The 21,199-nt window shown below is 38.7% G+C and overlaps 1 protein-coding gene across 1 annotated transcript; it reads left to right on the plus strand.

Annotated features, from left to right (window-relative positions):
• Positions 1-5,697: 5,697 nt before the first annotated feature.
• On the plus strand, positions 5,698-20,950 carry LOC108237289 (AN1-type zinc finger protein 3). Its single transcript, XM_017418616.3, has 6 exons — positions 5,698-6,058; positions 11,814-11,854; positions 12,975-13,163; positions 14,520-14,585; positions 16,034-16,246; positions 18,904-20,950. The coding sequence occupies exons 1-6, from the start codon at positions 5,976-5,978 to the stop codon at positions 19,056-19,058; spliced, it is 747 nt and encodes a 248-aa protein (XP_017274105.1). The 5' UTR covers positions 5,698-5,975; the 3' UTR covers positions 19,059-20,950.
• Positions 20,951-21,199: the final 249 nt, after the last annotated feature.

Here is a 21,199-nt window from a genome sequence, read left to right on the forward strand (position 1 = left end):
TCCACAATTTTCTTCTAAAAAAATAACCTCTCCCGTACTCATTTATCATCTGCTTCTCCTCAGTTCAGTACGCTGCTCACTTTGATCCACTTCTTCCTCTGCTGTCCCTGCCCTGTTGAGGCTCTTCACTCCCTTAATTGTGCAAGTCGGATATTAGTGGATGAAACTATCATCAGCAGTCACTCAAAGGAGAGCCTGCATTTAGTCATACTTTATATGCATGTGTGTATGCATACAAATTTCAAACTCAAGTAGAGGCATTTGCATATTTGGGGTTATGCTGCTCAGTTTTGTATGCACAGATATGTATATATGATTGCGTTTGCGAGCGAAAATGTCAGAGGTTGGCAGTGAAATCCAACATGTAAAGAAGTGCTGCTTGCTAATTGTGTTGTTGTGCGTGCTCTGCTTTTGCACCAGCTGTAGTTTCTGGCTGTTTGGAGTCTCTTTGATCAGCAGATAGTATGATGGTGGGGAGGCTGGTTATGGAAGATTACTCGCCTGGTGTACGGGTGGCTTCTCTGCACACTCTGCACACAGTGGGAGGCCAGACTGTTACTGTTTGTGTGTGCACATAATGTACATGTGTGGGAAAAAGACAGAAAAATAGAAAGAGAGATGGATCCAAAGGGATAAGAGGGTAGTATATGAAATGAAAGAATGGGAATTAAGAAGAATGAGAATGGGAATACGGAAACAAAAAAGGAAAATTAAGGGGTAAAGCTCAAATGAAGGTGGGTAAACTGCTTTTACTCGTCTTCCTGCAGTGTCCTCTCTGATGTGTACCTTGCCTTGTGCGCACTTCTAAATATTGCCTCCAGCCACTGCAGCTTCACAGCCAAGTTATGATCTCTCACCTCCCTGTCAAAAGGGTTTTCTTCTTCTGTCAATGAGCATTTGTGCAACTGAAAACAGCACATTGATAAAAAAGCACTTAGCATCATTTGACTGGGTTCAGTCAACACACAACAAAGTCAATAATATTACTACACAGACAAGTGTGCTAATGAGGAATGATCTGAAAAAATAAAGTAAAATAGGAAATAAAAAAAAATCACTTCAACAGCCATTAAATCAGCTATTTCTACTTCACATTTTTTAACTGGCTGCATAGTTATGTCAGGGAAATGTTAAATATCTTTACTAGAGCAGTTTTTTGTACTGGGACTGAAGTTATGAACGATAATATCTTACCTCTTTAACAATGAAAAATAGCATTAAGTTATGACTGGACTGATGAGCTAATGGCTAGGTTGAGCAAGGACAAGAAAAACGTAGATTGCTGTTGTCTTAAAACAATACAGCACCAGTCCTTGGTCTTGGCTCCACTCAGCTGCTAACATACAATCCGATTTGATCTCAATTTCTCCAACTTGGGGTTAATGAATGAGGTATTCATAACAGGTAAGATATCAAAGTTCATAATCTTTCCACAAAGCCCGCTTCCAAAAATCTGAAGTCTGCCCATTAATATATTTTATTGTTAGATATTTTGTAAGGAGACTAATATCCAATCTTGAGCCAGTCTGCTTATTTAGATCAATAATGCTGTTTTCACAGCTGACTGAACTATGTAAATCTTGTTTTCTGACCAAACTTTGACTTGCTGCTTGTCCTCCAGTCAATAACAGGCAGCCTGCCTATCTGGAGATGGCACTAAACGATATCAAAGACTGGAGTTTATGGGCCAGTTCATACAATCTTTCTCCAGCATGTTACCAAGAGGCTGTTTCTCATATTTGATGCAATAACTCGACTCTCCTCATCGACACATTGGCTAATGTGTAGGGGGATAATCAGTGACTGGACTGACTCAGAATTTTTACTGTACCTATAAAAAAAGCCATCACTCTTGTTACATAAAGCCTGTGAGATGTGAGGTATTGATTGGATTGTCTTGAGCTACTCTAAACATAAATTAAATGTACTTCAATAGCTCTCAATCTGATTTGCATGTAAAATGAACATGCATTTATAATGTTTTGTGAATTATCTGATTTATTTAAGTGAAAATTAGTTTGAGAGCTGGCTTTTTAGCTAAAACAGTTGATCAGAAACCACTTTATTGCATATCGTCTGGTCTGGTGGGGATGTCCATTAGTGTGAGGGACAAAGACTGTAAATTATCTACAGCTATATTCTTTGGTGAATGAACATCTGTCATGTATAAGAAAAAAAAAATCTGCTTTTACATGTGAATTCCCTTCTTTGGGTTTGTTCAGCAAGCTGGATTTTCTAACCCATGTTTGATCCAGTGTCTAATTAATTCCTTAAGTTCTTGTGTTTGTTGCAGCAGGGAAGGTATTCGATATATGAGGAGAGGGGATCTGTCTTTGAAGTGGTGTTCTCCAAGCCTCTAGAGGACAAAGAAGCCTGAGGCTGGACTCAGGCTGTAGAGGAAAGCAACAACCACTTTTCATACTGTAGGGCTGAAACTAAGGTTTGCTGTGGTCATGTTTGCTCTCTGAACTGCCACCATTATCAATTTATCCACAAAAATGCTGTATCATAACGGTAATTTCACAAGGCTATGGAATGTCACCAGAAAACTAAAATAAGAAAGTTTGCTTTGATAGAGAGAAAGAAATCAAATAAGAAATTGAAATAGCAATAGATCAAAAAAGAAGTTAAAATAGCAAATCATTGGCCGCATTTTCCTGCCCTGTCTGAAATACAAGGTTTGTAGTAACACTGAAAAACAGATTCTTTAAACCCTCTGTGGTAAACCCCTCCCTGTGCTTAACTAGCTAATGAACTATAAGCTATTTTTCCTTGTTTTACCCAGAGCCTACTTGTCTGTCCCTGCAGACAGAAGCTATTTCTTGGCAGGTCTTGCTTAGGGGAATCCAAATCTCATGGCTGTAAAATAAAGTGCCGCTTTCTTCTGAAAGTCATTTTAAGGTGAGAAACAGAATTCAGGGATGCTCTTTCTCTTGGCGTAAACGGCACCATCAATATTTGTGACCATTATACCACCTTATTCCCACAGCCACAAATCAGACAGGCTGTAATCATCAGTGATATCACCAAAACTGTCAGCTTCTAAATATACCACAGGCTTTTCTTTTTTTTTTTTGAAGTGTTTGCCAGAAATGAGTATCCAACTTGTTTATTTTTTTATGTTATCTTGAATTAACTTGGAAGCAGCCTGAACCAAGTGACTGGCTCATAATATGTTTGAATATTAAATGGTTTATAACTTCAGTAACAACAAAACAATTAACTAATAAGGGCAGGAAGTGTGAAGTGATTTGTGCAGCAGTTTGGTTGATGCAGCTGTACAAACATCATAAAAAAAATCAATTAGAAACATACTAATTTGTCAAAAGAAAACAACAAACAATGTCAAACAGGTGGCCTGTGTACCATTTGATCATTAATTTTTCTTTTCAAAAACTAGAGTTTCATCAAAACATTTTGGAATTATTCAATGATGACTTCAAAATACACAATTTAAAAGGAGATATAGTCATTTACAAAACATTTTGCTGTTAAGGTAGGGGTAGCATTATATATACTGTATGTATAAAATGATAGTACTCCAAATCCATCCATCCATCCATCCATCCATCCATCCATCCATCCATCCATCCATCCATCCATCCATCCATCCATCCATCCATCCATCCATCCATCCATCCATCCATCCATCCATCCATCCATCCATCCGGGCGACAGGTCCTGACATCCCTTTCCCCAAAGACACTTTCTAAGATCCCAAGGCGTTCCCAGACCAGACAGGATACATAATCCTTTCAGCGTATCCTGGGTCTGCCTAGAGGTTGCCACTTTTAGTGGGATGTGCCTAGAAAACCTCCAAAGGGAGGTCCTCAGGAGGTATTCTAATCAGATGCCCACCTGAACCATTTCAACTGACTCCTTTCGATGAGGAGGAGCGGTGGCTAAATTATACTTAACGGTAAAGCAGCGCAGAAGCTTGAAAATGTTAGGACAAGGCATTTTTCGAGGACTAATTTTTCTGTTACCTCAAGATAACAGTATTTTTAGTGCCGTGATTTAATTGGACACACACACAAAAACATACAGTATATGAATTATGATGAGTGTCATGAAAAACAAAGCAGCTGACCAGCATTAACAAGAGTAAGATCAAGTGAGCAGTTAGCTGAGGGTACATGGACTCAGAACAGCACCATTTCATTTACACTAAGAGGCTGGTTCACAGCTCTCATACTGCTGCGGAAACTGACTCACTCTGATCATCAATGCAGCCTTGGGGTGACATTGCTGACACTGTAACTGTGGCTTTGGCCCCGCTTGTGCTTTATTTGTTAAGATTCTGGCTGAGAGGCATTAATTTTTAATGGTCTTAGCTCCAACTACATGCAGTGGTTGTGTTTGTCTAGTTATTTTGTTTTATTTTACGAATGCTGTTGGAAACCCATCTGTCATAAATAGGCTCAGAGAGTTGTACAGGTAAACATATCAGTGGCACCACATTGAACCAAATTCTGAACATCCAGCCAAAAACCTCTTTGATCTCAGCCTCGTGCCAAAAGCTGAAAATGTTTACAGCCTCCGAGTTGAATAAATTAGCCTTTAAGAATGTGTAATGAACACAAAATTAGTTTTAATGGATCACCAATGTGCTAGTGATACAATTTCTCCCCAGGACAAGTTCTACTGTAAAATAATAAAAGATTTACCTATTGCTGACGGACTCCTTAGCCATGAGTGAACAGCTTTGGCTCAAAAAAAGTAATGCAACTTGTACTGTTTTTTTCTCCTTTACTGCCCATTTTTGTTTAAATGTCCTTTTCCCCAGATGACCTGCAAAGTACTGTCTTTCAACCATTAAAGCCAATACCACACCCCGCATTAAGCAGAGACACCTAACCTCTTCGAAAAAAACATTATTAATTGCATCTTTGCCTCTATTCAATGTCACAGTGGGTAAAAGAAAATGCTGGCAGGCAATTAGCAGATTCTCAAATTATATTTCAGGAAGTGAGAAATCCTGTGTGACCCCTTTTTAGCTTTATTCAGTTTTGTCATGTGTCACACAAGTATCCAGTTTTATCTGCTGATGGTAATTTAATATGCAGTTTACACAATAGGTCTTGCACACAGCACAGATGAGTCCAAGTGTTACTACTAATAATATTGATGTCTCTTCCATTTTGCTGTGCGAATAAGGTTTACCACTGGGTGAGCCTATATTTTTACAATGGCAACATTAAAAAGTTTATCTAATAACAAAATGTCTGTATCAGTTTATTGTAAAGCAATAGTTAACTCCTTTTCATTTCATTTCTAAAATTAACACGACTGTAATAGGTTAACTTTATATTCAGGAGGGGAAAACTCTTTTTAATGCATACTGCTTAAAGGTCTCAAAACTAATACAGCTTATATATGCTTAAAAACAAAAATATTCACTGTAAACGATTAAAAAAAAGTCGGATCAGTTGAATCTTTCACTGAAAACGGTGCTGTCAGTGTCACTTTAGTCTTCCCTAAAATAAGGAAGGTTTTATTCGGACCATACCAATAACTTAACTCACCCTCGTACTTAAAATTTCTAAACGAATCAGTAAAAATTTCATCTGACATTTTGTCTGTCACACTAATTACAATGTGTTGATATCTGCATTCATAGCAACTGTTAGGCAGAAACACACGAGCAAAAGTTTTATTTCTCCGAGTGTTTCACACCCCTCCTCTCGTCTGCGGTGGTTCGCTCCTTCACTCCAGCTGATCGGCCCAGTGTCCCCCGGTGCCTCCGACCCGTCGCTTGCTTTTGACGGTTCCAACATCGACTTTAAACTGCTTTAATTTCGCCCAGTCAGTGGCCGCTCGTGACGGCAAATTCCTTACTAGAGACCGACACTCTAAGGAATAATCCGGCTCAAGTGCTGACTCCTAAAGCCAAGGTGATCTGAACACAAATTCGAGGCCTTCGCTCCATCCACGGATTCACCTGCTACACGGAGAGCTCGTCACGGCTTGCCGACATGGGGGACACGGGGAGTGAGGGCAGCAAGCCTTCGAGCAACGTCAACGTTATACCTCCGCGCTGCCCCTGTGGATTTTGGGGGTAAGCCCGAAAAGATTGACAAATTTCCTCCTTTCAGATTCTCTCTTTTTCCTCTGCCAACAGTTAGCAAAGTCGATAGCTGCTAGCATTAGCAGCCCTACAATGATGAGCTGCTTTTCTTGTCATTACCCCCCCCTCCCCATTGTTTTGTACCATTAGCTGCTAGCTTAAACCAGCTGGCCTCGGTAACCTTATCCTGTATGCACGGGAGGCAACCAGGTAGTTTGGGCGACAAGTCCCACAGGTAATTTGACAGCTGAGGCAGTGGTAATATATTGGGAAGTCGTTAACATACCAAGTTTGTACAGTAAATGGTCGGCTAAGGATAAGCAACCAAAACGACTGGTAAATAAGTAAAACAGGTTGTTTGGTAAACTCAGCTGGCATATGCCTGAACGCAAAAACCAGACACAACATACTGTCATATTTACATAGTATTATGCCTACATAATGTTTTATTTTACTTTATTAAATACGTTAGGTTTTAATGAATATATTTTATTGTTTTGTGTATGCAGGAAATTGACAAGTTTTGTGACATTCATTGACAAAATAAGGACATTGTCGTTTTTTAGATAAATATATTACATGTAATTAGATAATAACTATTAATACTAAGCTTGTCACCAAATCAGCCTTCTGCCATATTGTAGTTTGTTTTGAAGTGCTAGTAGTTGATGCTAAATGTGATTAAGAATATGGTTAACTTGTTGACTTCAAGTTTCAACTCAGTCACTAAATGGTGTAAATTTATAAGTTTTTTTGTCTGTAAATTAAGATTTATTATAGCATTACTTTAAAAAAAACTAATTTGGAACAGGTTGTTTAGCTGAAAAACTCCAACAAATTATTTGAAATGTCACTTTGACCCCTCTGCCTCCCACACACAGATCATGATAGAATGTGATCTATACAAAAAGATAAACTTTTGTGTCCAGTGTTCAATGTTTTTTTTTTAACTGCACAGGAAACATCCAGATAAGACAGATTTTCAACACTTTTTAGATAATTCTTAGTAAATTCCTGGTCATCTGTGCTTTAAAAGATGTAACTGTATTCAGCAAAGTGATGTAAAATGATTGTTAAAGGTTGATGTACAGCAATTGTGAATAATTTGTGGAAAGGTTTGTATTTCTAATCATTTTCCTTGGGCTTTTTTTTTGGTGGTGGTGGGTAAAAGGTGTTCAGAATCCGTATTTAATTTAAAACCTTCTAGGATTTGGTGTACAAGTTTTAATTTGTTCTTTGTTTTCGTAGAAATTGAAAAGGATGTATGGGGAAATGGCTAAATAAAGCCATGTACAGTTCTGGTATGACTTCCTGTTTGTGATCATGATTGACTACAGCTGGTAGCTTCTCTGCCAGCAGATATGACTCTGACTTTAGAATAAAGTAGACTGTTGAGTTTGAGGAGCTTAGTAGAGGTCTGAGAAAATGAGCTGTAGAGTTTTACAAGTTAATTATGTATTTTGGAGACACTTCTAAACCACTAATATTCCAAGATTCCTTTTCAGTTCAAAAGCTATATATAAAAGTACAAAAAAAGCTAGTACCAGTCTGCGTTTACTTCTCATTTGAATTTTACTTTTTTTGACCCCAAACGTACAGCTTATTGAATGGCATTTTAGCTGTTAAAATTTTTTTCTTGCATTAGCATTTGCTATACAAGGCAATAAGCTATTGTAAGGCCACGAGACAAAACATGAGCAGAGACACTAACTGCATTCACAATTTATGTGAACAGCACACAAAGCAGATGATTGATTTTGTTTACTTCACGTAGGAAGATTCCTTTGCAGAACTGCACAAATGAAATAAAACACCAGAAACTCATCGTCAGTCTCTGAAACTTTCTGTGTTGACCTACTGTAGCCTCAGCTGAAGTCAAACCTTCAGCCTGATCTGCGGGGACAGCGACGATGCCCCCATGCTCTGCAAGAAATCACACGTTGATAGATTTCATCGCCCCCACAATATATTCTGTACCGAAAGGAAAAGACCTGTCTGAGTGTGGTACCAGTGAACTCGCTGACAGAATGCAATCAAAGGCGAGCCTGATTGCCCCCAACTTGTTCAGCTGGAGGCAAGTCTTCAAGTGGTTATTGATATCGTTGTCGCATTATTGTACACTGTTCCTGTGTTTTAACGTTAGACAAAGCTAAGAATCGCACACAGACCCCCTTTTATTGTACTTTCTGTCCGGATTGGGTGTAGTTTGCATTTTTAATTGCGTATTGCTGAGACTCATGTGGGCATCGTTGCTGATCTCAACACTGGAGTCAGTGCATCCCGCTATCTGGGTGCTGACAGTGCATTAAAGAGCGTCTGACTGGAGGTCTTGGAGCACATCTGTGACTACTACAGGACACAGGAGGTTGCAGAATTGTTCTTGTTGCACAGGGAGCACCTGCTGCAGGATTTTCTCTCTTTGAAGAGATTGCTTACAGGATCAGAAAAGCGCAGAAAGTGCTGAAGTGATGCTTTAAATTCTAGTCTCTAGTGAGAGTGCAGGACGGGGTTTCAGAGTTCATAGCAGAATGAAAACAGGCATGTAATATCTGCTGTGGGACGCAAAGACCTGGAGCTAACAAATTTAGCTTTTACAGCAGTCCCTCTTCATGATTCTGTGTTTTGGTGTTTGGCTTTGTAATGTTACTTTTCCATGACCTTTTCTGGTATAGATGATTTAAGTCGATCTCTTAGTTTTCTTCATATTTGGATTTTATAGTCTAAACTGGCAAATTTACTTTAAGTGCCATAAATGTAGGAAATAAAGTTCAACATTGTCAGATGTCTCTCTCGTGTCCTGACAATCTTTGTTGTTACATGCGTGGCCACATTACACTTTATAGTCTAATTTAAAGTTTACTAGAATCCCAGTTCAGAGGGGAAAAAAGTTAAGTTGACATATTTCTTAGTTTGTTAAATTCAGGAATTATACTGAACCTGAATAAAGTTCATTTTAAGTACCATATTTTCCAGACTATAAGGCGCACTTAAAAAGCCTTAAATTTTCTCGAAAAATGACAGTGCGCGGTATAATCCGGAGCATCTTATATATGGAAGAAGTCGTAATGTTTTAGTACGACGTTGGTTAAACTACAAAGCCACACCGCTCGCAGCATTAGGGCTGTAGTTTTGACAGGGCTCCGTGCACGGCGAGCGTGTAGGCGTTTATACTTGACGCTTACGTCGGTGCAGTATCCTTCCGTGAGTTTTGAACTGTTTGATTATCTTTGTGATCTCTCATTGAGGGATCATATAAATGCTGATACAGTTGAACCAGCTCCGCTATAGCACCAAAATCCTCCATTTTGAATGGAGCAGTCCGTGCCAAGTTATAAGAATTGGAGGGTGCATACGCCTTATATATGACAAAAGTTTGAAAATGGAGCATTCATTGACAGTGCGCCTTATAATCTAGTGTGCCCTATAGTGTGGAAAATATGGTACAGCTGTACAGAAATTCATTATTTTATGTAATGAGATATAAAACTAGCAATGGCCTTGTACAGTTATAGTTTCAAAATCTTTAGTGTGCTTTAATAAGACCATATTTACAAAACACCGTACAATTGTACTGGTCTCACATTACCAAGACACTTTTTTTTAATGCTGTAAGTTCCTGAGCATTGCCACTGCCAAAATCGAGAATTGTTAGATTAACAGTGTTTTATGGCTGAATTTCTTTATTAATTTGCTTTGTCATACTGTTCATAAGTAAAATATCTAAATTCAACAAGTTAAATATTAAAACTATTATAACTGCTTTGTGTTTCAATATTCTTTTAAATAACTGAAAATACAGAACGCTAACTGGTTATGGCTTTTCACTTTCTCTTTCTCAAATGGCATAAACCAAAGTACAGTATAAAAAAATAACAACAAACACCACAAAGTTGAACGCTCAGTTATTTGGCTTTAAAAATCTTATGTTTTTACTTTGCTTTTTGGTAGAATGTGAGAGGATGAAGTTTACTCTTAACAAATGGGAACTTCTTCATTTTATTTATTTATTTATTTATTTTAAATCTTCTACCTCATAAACTCAGTGTAGCTTCTGTTTGTGGTTATCCTCGATAAGACCACAGAGTCTGTCACCAAGTTATTCATCCACACGTAGGAGTGACAAAAAGTCCCTGCAGAACAGAACTTTTTCCTTTTAGTTTCTTTGCTTCTTATGTGATTGGAATCTTTAAGAACCAAATTTCTTGAAACCTTCATAATCCATCCTGTCAGTCAAACTGAAGAGATGGATCTTCTGGTTTCCTCAGCGGACCAGAGGTGGAACAGGTTGTGTGCACTCTGGTTAGGCTTCATTCTGGCTGCCAACCACAGAGCAGGCATATCTACAGTTTTCCTCTTTCTTCCTCATCTGTTTCTTTCCTTTAATGAATCTGTGGGTTGATTACCTTTTGATTTGTAAGGTTAATAGCAGGATGTGACTTATTGTTTACCCAGCTTCCTCTCTGCATATGTCTCGTGATGAGGGTTGGCCTTCATCCTAACTTCTTGTTTCCTCTGTTGGTACCCAAGATTGCACTCCCACAGACTGACAGACCGCCCTCAGGTTGGCTGCAGCTGACCCTACATTTAGAAACGAGGACAAAGGTGTGCAACGAAGCGCCCAAAATAAATAGAATGTGACTGATAGCGGCGACCGTCACGCTCAGTGCACAAGACAGTAAGAACGTGGGCTGGAGAGGAAATGAGAGGAGGCTTCTCAGAGGAAAGTCAGTCCTATCTGCTGTAAAAGAGCCGGGCTACTGGAATCATAAAGGCTTCACTGATCAATTCCATAACAATGGATGTTTTATTTCCAAAGTCATTTTTTGGTGCTCGGGAAGGGTGAAGTATGTTTAGGAAACCGTAAGAAATTGGTCATTGTCTGACATGAATGACTCAACGACACTATCAAAGCTTTTGTAGTTGCCAAACGGGGCAAGGTAATGAGGTTTTCATCCAACATTTGTTGCTAAAGCAACAGTTGGACTGGGTAAGTCGCTGTCATGTCAGCTGTGTTCATTGCCAGCAGATTTTGGGTGTCTTTTAGTTTTCGTTGGGATATAATAATTAAATTGAGCCACTTTGCTTCCCCATACTGATCCCTGAAAGCTCACCGCAATTTTCTAGCACATAATGACGGTTTCATTTATTGTAGAGAAGACTGACCATTGACTTGACAATTAGCCTCATAACATATTGACATTGTAGGTAACGATCCAGTACAGAACTGAACTAGGATTGGTCCTACGGGTCCAAACATGAGTCTAACAGAAATGGATGGTTTTCACCTTTTGCTGATTGGCATCAGGATTTCTGGGGTTTGTTCTGTGGTGTTGTTTCCTGGGGTTTGGTGGATCATGACATGAGAATTTGGACTTGAATTGTTGAGGAGCGTTATTTAGGTGCTTAGGGGTATTAACTTTGACCCCTTGATGTTTTTTTAATGCTGAGGGAGACAGGGCAAATTATTCATTTCAACTGAGCCTAACTTGTCAACAACAGTTGAGCCAGAGATTATTTAGCCCAGTTTAAAGTCACTGCATACAGATTTTGAACCAGTTAAGCAGAAAAATAAAATTCAAAGGTGTCTGGTGGTTGTCAGCTTGTTCTTTATTCTGGCTTTTTTATTTCATCACTTTTGTTCTATTTACAAGCTAAAAAGTACATTTTGGGTGTTGTTCTATCTTTTTTGCATTCTACGTTTTTAAGCTCTTATCTATGTTAATAACAGTTCCTCCATTCTCCCCAGGTCAAGCAAAACTAAGAATCTCTGCTCAAAATGTTTTGCTGGTAAGTGGTTCAGATTTGTGTCTTTGATTGATGAGTCTTGTTTACTTTTACTATGTATTAATTGAGTCATAAACTCAAATTATCTCATTTGCTCATTTTCTGTACCTGATTAGTTCTGTGGGGGATTAAGCAGATACAGATGGACAGAGACAGCACTGGGGTGGGGTGGGGGGTTCTGCCACTTAAACCAGAAGCCAAAGGGCAAGAGCCACTCTGTACAGGTTTGCTGGTTTGTCATAGGGCTAATATAGTTAGTAGTCATAATCTATTTTTTCTATGGGGTCAGAGCATTAATATGACCTGTCTTCAGTTCACATTGGGTAACAAAAAGTAGGTAAAGGTTTCCTTCAGTATCCTACTGGTGTAAATATTTTGTTTCTGTCGTTTATTGTGGCACAGGAAGGAAAATCTGTTCAGCCAATGTGGCATAAACGTTAAAAAAGCTGTTCAGTCAGTGCCACATAATTGTTAACACTCAGCTTGTGTTAATTGTCTCAATAAATAAAGATGCACAATCAGTGCAGTCAAGTGTTCAACTAGATTGCTTGCCTTTAAAGTAATTTGAGCAGTCATGTCACCGTTCCATAACTAATTAAATTAACAATTTTCAAGAGGGAAAAAAAGGTTTTCATAAATGTGATTATTATTAACAGTCAAGTATTGTTGTCAGAGTTTATGCAAGTTTTAAATAAAACTTAATTATGGATAAGACAAAGAAATGTACTTTTTACCATAAGTATCACTTTTTTTTACATATCACTGTATTCAATATTTCTTATTTATGAAAAAGAGAACAATTATAGTCATATCACAATCATCTTAGAACCAGCAATAGTATCACAGGTCAAGTTACAGAATTTCAGGTTGTAATGCTAAAGAGTTCCATTTGTCACAATAATTTACATTTTTACTTTGAAGCCAAACTCTCAAGGTTTCAGTCCTTCTTAATAAATAAATATTAAACAAAGCTGCTCTTAATCCAAAGATGCATCATAGTGTCATTTACTGTACGTTTGACCTTTTGCCCAAGTTAGCTGTCAGTCCATTCCCAAAAGAAGAATGCTGCACTGTGAACTGTAGACAGAGGAACAAAAGCAAATCACTGTCACTTTCTTCTCAGACGTTCAGAAGAAACAGCCAAATGACGACTGTGCTCCAAAGACCTCATCAAGCACCAGCAGCAGTCAGACAGACATCTTCTGTAATGAAACAAACAGCAGCATTAGTCAGTCCCTGATGTCAATGCCTAACACCTCAGAGGACTCTTTGCCAGGAGAGACCGGAGTGACATCTGTCTCTGTTCAGAACGGTAAGTTCAGTGTTAATGCATTATTCCCCACCACACGCTTAAAATACACTACAGAAATGCTATGTAGTACACTACTACCTGGTTTGTAGTTCTTTCTTTACATGTAGAAGTAAGTTGAAGTAACTTGTAATGCAAAAAAGGTTAAAAAACAAAAATAACTGGACTTCTATTCTGTAGCTCCAGATTTTTTTTTTTTGGGGGGGTTATCATGTCCTGGATGACTGAGAATCTACACCAGCATAACTTGTAATGCAGTCATTTTTATTTTAATTATTAAAATGAGACCATTGCAGCTTTGGGTAGACTCTAATGGACTGCCTGTAGAAGGCTGCCAGCTGCAGCAGGAGCTGTAACACGACTTTCCTGGCCATATTTTCTCATGACACGCAGATTGATGGTAAAGATATCTTCTCAGAAGCAAAACTTGAAGAGGACACCTACAATTGCCCTGACATTCGTCATCTCTGTGGTGACAAGTTTATTTGTGGAGGCCTATTTGGCACAGAAGAGGTGGCTACCAAATTGATTTGTAGAGATGTTTAGAAAAATACATTAACCTTGTCCACTGTTAGAACAGGAGACGTTCTAAAAAGCACCCCATCAAAGTGACTTGTACAAAACTCTGAAACTGACAACTCAGTATGTTGGTGTTTTCTTATTTATGCATTGCTTCTTTTTTTTTAAACAACAAAACATTTATTATTCTGGTGAGACTTAATTGCAGTAGATGTGTTTTCATAAGAATAAATTAAAATGATAAAATATGTCCATTTGTTGAGTGTGAATTCAGAATATTACCCATTGTCATCTACTTTTAAAACTGTATCAGAAGCTTCAAACATGGCCGAACTGTCCAGCTTTCTCTTGACTGGCTTCATTGTGCACACATGCAAACTGTAGTTTCTCCTGTCAGATATCCATCATAGTTGTTGTTCGGGAGAGGGAAAAAAAAAAGAGCTCACAGCATAATAATGGATTCCACACTGGCCAGTCACTGTCTTTTCATCCTGGTACAGTGTGGAAAATGGTGCTAGAGTATCCGGGCAACCATGAGCAGAATTTCCTACAGCTTTTGTCTTCAGCATCGCTTGATTTTTAACTCTGGTCTAACAAGTGTTCCAGTATGTTACATTTTCAGGTTAGTCATTTTAACATGGCAAAGTAATTTGTATAGTTTAACAGTAATGCTCTTTAATTGTAGCTTTACTGGTAAAATTGCCGGCTTTGATACAGTTTTAATAAGTCTGAGAAAAAAGAACCAAATGTCTGCTGTGTTTTTTTTTTTTTGTTTGTTTTGTTTTTAATTACAGATTTTCATCGCTGCTCTCTTTTTCTTCCTCACTTTCTGTTTTTCAGGAGTCCCCAGCCCAGATCCAGTCTTGAGTTCATTCTCCACTCCCACAAAACGTTCATATGAATCAGGTATGCCTCGACTCTACCAGCAGTCACCATTATTCATTTTTGTCCACTATCAGGCCAAGTTTAAAGGACCGACTTGCCTCAGTGGCTTTGGATAGATCCAAAGCGGTTCGCTTGTTTTCCTGAAAGTAACGGCAATATAGAGTTTTAAATAATTGTAGTTGTCACATAGACAGAACCTAACACAACATGGTGAACTCTCACATCTGCACACCTGACCGTAGACAAGGCTGTATGTGAACATCCTGATGTCTTGTTTAAATTAACAGTATCATATGAGAATCCCACTTAAACACACATGAACATTCAGTATAATTTAAGCTCTTTGATGCTGGATAAATTGCATCTTTATTTTTAAGACAGAATAAATGTGTTTTGAAAGTGTCACAAGCTCTCACAAATATATTTTTTTAATTTTACAGTTTATTGCATGTGACAGAATTCAGTAGCATGAATGCCTTAGTTTCAGATGTAACGCTTACTTTTTATTTAAAGCTTTTTCAGCCCATACGGATTAACAACAGGGGTGTAAAATGCTAACAAAACTCAGGTAAAAAGGTTTCCACTCGTTTTCACAGACCGGACCGGTACATGCGCACAATCACAGTCTCGCATACATGGGGGATCGATGAGGCAGGCTGGTGGGACAGGAAGAGGGGTGTCTAACTGCCAAGCATGGCCTAGTTCTCAGAGATTTATTGAGTGCTGATCTGCATTTTGGCAGGGCTGGGGAAAAAGTCTGCCGGATTGATGAGAAAAGCTGAGTTGAAATTCTAGCCAACCAGCGGAAGCTTGCTACAGACTCCTACTGTCCCTGATGTGGGGCATGTAATCTAAAGCAGGAGACCCATTAATCTGTCTTCCTCTGCCTTTCTTTAATTCAACACAAAGCAAAAAATGTCACCCAGTGTGCCACAGTCTGATGTTTTTAATTTGTGGACTGGACCTTCTGTGTTTTTGTACTAGTGTTGCTGCTAAATTTTGGAGGCTTTTCTCACGATCTTCTTCAAATGTACAGTTCTGGACACAGATGGGTTATCACGTGAAAAGATGGAGAACTGTTAGCTGCAATTCTTTTTTTAAACCATTTGAAATTAATTAACATTCACATGTTATTTTCTTTTGCAATTAATTTTTTCTCAAAATGACATATTGTCCATTTGTAAGGTAAAAACAGATGGATGAAAAAATCTTGTAAGTGCATTATGTGGACTGATTTAACCCCAAAAGAACCTGAATAAATAAACAAAATATTGACTATTGAGTCATTATTCTTTTTCTTTTTTTTCCCCCAGCTCAGTAGTTTATCCAGGAATCTGCTTTTGTGGAAATATTCATCTGACCCGTTCAATAATTAATTAAACTGCAGTTATGAACAGATTGTGGCTATTAGCTTTTTCCTTTTTTGTTTGTTTATTTATAAGCATGTCCTCATGTGTCCTCTTCCTCAGAGTCAGACAGTGACACTTCTTCACCTGAGAAGCGAGCACGAGTGGGTGAGGTCCCAGAGCACGAGGAGTGTTCATCGTCATCATCATCATCTTTGTCGGCATCATCGTCACCTTCGTCTCGCAGCAGCTCCAAACAGCGGAGCCGCAAACGTTGCCATCGCTGCCAAACTAAACTGGAGCTGGTACAGCAAGAACTGGGTTCCTGCCGCTGTGGTGAGATAACAGTCGTTCACATATACGCTAAATTATGACGCCATAAAAATGATCCACCCTTAAACAGAATCACCCTCACACCACAGTGTGATAATATGCCTTAATTATTATGTAGCAAATCATCTTTGCATAAATACGTTTGGCCTTATGGATGCATAAAAACACGTACACGAACTTGGTCATAGTTTTGATGACTGTTTCGTAAGTCCTACACAAGAGAAAAGCTTTTGTTGCCTGGACATTTATTTTTGTGCTTTTGTTAGCCCTCAGGGACCGTTGCAGAAAGCCTGAATGTTTCTCATTGCACATAAAACATAAGCCAATTACCACAAGCACTAATGCAGTTTAAACCAATACTTGGCTTGCTAATCAACTTGTTTGCATACAAATTAAAGTACTTAAAAAGTCAAAGCTCTTCACTACTTAAAGACCAATCTGCCTAAACCAACACAATAATGGCTAAATTGGAAATTGACTTCCCTTTTTTTTCCCCCCCTCACCAGGCACTACTTAATACGTGGGCTATCCATCTTTAATACTCTAATGCTTACTATGAATGCATACATTTCACAAACCAAAAGGGGAAATGGGGACAATTATAGTAATTTTTGACTATCACGGTAATTGCAGATTATTTTGCTAATGGTCCTGCAGAACGTTCCACAGTGTAAGGCAAGAAGATGTGATAATGAGTTGAAAGCATGAATGCTTTTCAAATTGTAAATGGGGGAGAAAAAGATGGCTCCAGCAGTGAATCTGATCCAATGTTGTCACACTCGGCAGGCATCTGCTCTTACACAGTGCGGTCTAAAATTCATCTTTCTAGTTGTTAGTATGACACAAAGAAAAGGCTCTGGGATTGAACTGCTAATTAAGTCGTTAGCTTTGACGTCTAGATGCAACAAAAGCAGGACCCTAACCGTTGTTGTTGTGAATTGGTTCTCCAGCATTGGTCCAAGAATCTTTGACTGAGCATCTCCACGAAATGATCTGAGTCATTTTCATTTTTTTTGTCATTAATGACTGTAAATTTGCATAGAAGGAAACTGATCCTCTGCGCTCTGAGAGAATCAATTGTCACTGCCCAATAACATGGAAAGAAACACGGGGCCTTTTCCAGACCATTTGGATTTTTACCATTGTACAGTGAGAGAGATTATTGACAAGTGGAAAACATTCGAGAGAGTTGCCGGTCTTCCCAGGAGTGAGCATCCTAGCGAGTTCACCCTGAGGTCAGAACATGCAATGCTCAGAGAAATTGCAAAACACCCAAGAGCTGCATCTCAGACTCTACAGGCCTCAGCTAGCATAGGGAATGTTAAAGTTCGTGACAGTGCAACTAGGAAAAGACTGAGCAACCAGTGCTTGTTTTGAAGAAATGCGAGGAGAAAGTGTCTTCTCTCGAAAAGGAATGTGGCAGTGTTGCTCGGCTTTATTGAGCTGCAATTGGAAAAAAGCAGGACTTCTGAAATGGTGCTCTTTGTTGAGAACAAATCGGACATGTTTGCCTTTTAATGCACAGTGACACGTTTAGGGAAAATGGCAAAAACATCTCGTGGTTTGGGGCTTGTTTTGCAGCTGCAGGACCTGAGCATTTAGCAGCTATTAAAAAAATCTTGTCTGTCTTTTCTACAGTCAAATATATTTCCATCTATCTGACAGCTGAAGCTTAAATGAAATTAGTTTATGCAACTGAACACTCAAATCTAGCCAACCAGCAAATTGAGTAAAAGATGGCTTTAAAAAAAAAAAAGTATCAAGGTGTTGGAATAGATTTGTCAAAGTCTAGACCTCAGCCTGATTAAGACCACAAGAGAGCTGACTGTAACTCTGACTGCATTATAGGGATGAGTAGGTGTCAGAAGTTGTATAGAAAAAGTATTCATGAGGAGCCTTTATTAAAAATGGTCAATGCCTCAGGTCCTATCCTGAAAGGAAGGTTATAATTCATTATATTTGTAACTGAAGCTGCATGTATAATTATATTGGTTAAAATTTAACTGGGTGGCAGATTTCTATTTGACCTGTATGAACAGAAGCAGAAGTAAAAGAGTCATCAACAAATGCACTTACTGTTAGAACAACACACAAGAGCTACAGTGGATTTATATAATGGCTGAAATTTGCTTTAGATACATTTATTTTAATATATTAATCAAAAAGAATTTTCATTTCCTAAATGTCTTTTTAGCTAATTAAAGTTTTGAAATGACCCCATTAACCATCAACTCAAGAGAGGTTGATGGTAAATTTTCCATTTGTGGTTTCTATTTGGGGAATATTGCACAGAGTGTTGCTGAATTATCTGCCTTATATTCCATTCTTGTGTGGAGTTATACACTGGTTTTAATTGCACGGCAGTTCGATGTCGAACTGGGGTTTTAATCACCACTTACTGAATAGCGGCAGTATTTTGTACGTATTAATTTGTGATGTGATTTGTGATGAAAAGAACTAACTGCTGCCTCCGAGCCTTTAGAGGCGACTATAAAGGCAAAGCTTATTGTTGGAAAGGGCTACAGTTGAGTCAAACTGTTTTTTTTTTCCTGCTGAATGAAGTCTGAAGCGGAAGCTATCAAGTAAAATGTCTGTTTTGGTTGAGAAATGTTTCACAGAGGCATGACTCCAACCCTGTCTCCCATCCTCCCCTCCTCCAGGTTATGTCTTCTGTATGCTCCATCGTCTTCCCGAGCAGCACGAGTGTCTCTTCGACCACCTGGGTCACGGGCGTCAGGAGGCTGTCCTCAAGATGGTCAAGCTGGACCGTAAGGTGGGCCGCTCATGCCAGCGTATCGGGGAGGAGTGCTCCTGAACAGCCATTGCTCCCCCCCACCCCCCAGGGAAACCTCTGTGTTCAGACGGTGTCTCAGTGCTAACAGGGATATGATTTTTCCTCCTTTAATTTCATTCTTCCGGGTTTTTCCTTTTTTTTTTCATTTTAAAATTCAGCTCATTCTTTTATTTTTTATTTTTAACTTCTTGTTTGTTTCTCGCTCCTGTCGGCTTGATCATATCCCTTCTGCTAAGATGCCTTTTGGAGGAAAAAAAACAAACAAATCCAATAAAGACGGAACAATCCAGAGCAAAGAAAAATATGATTTCTTCACTTTCTTGGGAGTTCCTAACTATACAAGTATGAATGGTGTGAAAGTGAATAAAGGTATGTCAAGAGAAAAAAATACAATGCTTTATACAATTGTTTGTTTTGGAAACCAGACTGTACTCTTTACCTCAGAGAAAAAGGAAGAAGAAGAAAAAACCGAATGATCAGAAGAAGAAAATAGGGAAAGAATCGGTCGTCCTTCTTGCACACTTTGGCTTCGGCGCTGTTTATAGACTATTATCTTTACCTCAGAATCCAGACCAGAGCTGCTTTGAACCCTGCGCCAAGAATGGACTTTGTGAGGCAAGATAGCTCGCCAGCCTCAAGTTAAGTCCCCCCTCTTTGCCATCCACCATGTTACAATCTCAAACAAACCCCTGTTAATCACCCACCTCAGGATACCGACGCTCATCCGCTCCACATCTATCCTCCTCCGCTTTATGGAACTCCATCTCCTCTTTTGTTTTAACTGAAGGTTTTTCTGCCACTGTGGACTAATAAAAGTGACAGGATACTGATGGTCTGTATTCAGGACTTGCAGCTTGTGTCGAACTCCAACACATTTATAGTGGGGGACAGCAGACCGCTCCTTCCTGGATTCCACAAACAGCTGTCTTAATGTTTGGAAGTGACAGGCGATTTGACTAGCTTTTCCTTTTAACTTTTTTTTCCTTTTTTTTTGTCAATCTGTCCCCTTATCCCTGTGAACTTTTCAAATTGAAGCATTTCCTCCTCACATCTAAGTTCTATATTAGCGAGTGTGGCTCGTGTGCGCTGGATGTATGCAAAATTCAAGAAGAAACGTCTACAGGACTCAAGGGACTCCGTGTTGGGATGGAAAATGGCCGGACCTGGAATGTTACATGTTAATACACTTTTGCAAATACACACAGCCTAACGCTTTTGTGTTGTTGTATGTGTTCAGTCATTGTAAAATGAAACCTTGTATGATTTGTAGTGTGGACTGTGGCCCCTGTAGGCACGCCGGAGGGTCCCACTTCAGACGGTCACACATCTGACGTTTTAGGCCTTCACTGTTGGTCATTTTTTGTTGTTGCCAGCATTGAAGCAAAAAAAGTTTTGGGCTTCATTTTCTTTCATCAACACATTATTGTTTTTTAAATACATGTTTTGATTTTTCAACCAGCATGATAATCATGTGCACCCTTCTTGATTTCACTTATTAGTTCTTCTTGTATTTTCTTTTTTTTTTTTTCTCCTTATTTTACCCACTCTGCCTCCCTTTTTTTTGTTTTGCTGTAAATGAGGGATTGCAGCTGTGACGAGCAGAGTGTTTAAAAACAAAATCAGCATATAGTTACCTTTTTTGACACGTTTTCTTGGTGGACTGTGAGAAGAACGAACAGGAAGTAATGAATGAATGAATCTTGTGTATCTTAAAGAAAACCTCGCTCAGCCTCTTTTACGTTTCAGACTTACATTTAGGCATTGAGCTGTGATTTTTGTTGTAATGTGGTTCTAAAAATGGGAAAATGAATGTGGAAGATTATAAATTTTTCCTTCTTTGCTTTTACTTTTTTGTCTCCTTTTCAACTCATTTTCTTTTACCGATTTAAAAATAAAGTCAGTTAGACAAAACACGAACATCTCTGGTGTACTTACTAACACGATGGATTGTTTTGCGAAGTTTGCTTTTGTTTTTTTTATTGTTCAGGTTCAATTTCTAGTCACATTGCTTTTGTAAATTTGGGACCAATTTTTATTTTTTTTTTCTTTTTTTGCAGCAAATGTATTTTAAATAAATGCATGTGTGTATGGAAGTGAGACTGGTCGAGCCTTCCTCCGACATTCTGGCTTCCTTCCATGTCTTAACATCCTGCTCCTTTTTA

Source organism: Kryptolebias marmoratus, linkage group LG15 (genome assembly GCF_001649575.2).
Source record: "Kryptolebias marmoratus isolate JLee-2015 linkage group LG15, ASM164957v2, whole genome shotgun sequence".
In the NCBI taxonomy this organism is placed as follows: domain Eukaryota; kingdom Metazoa; phylum Chordata; class Actinopteri; order Cyprinodontiformes; family Rivulidae; genus Kryptolebias; species Kryptolebias marmoratus.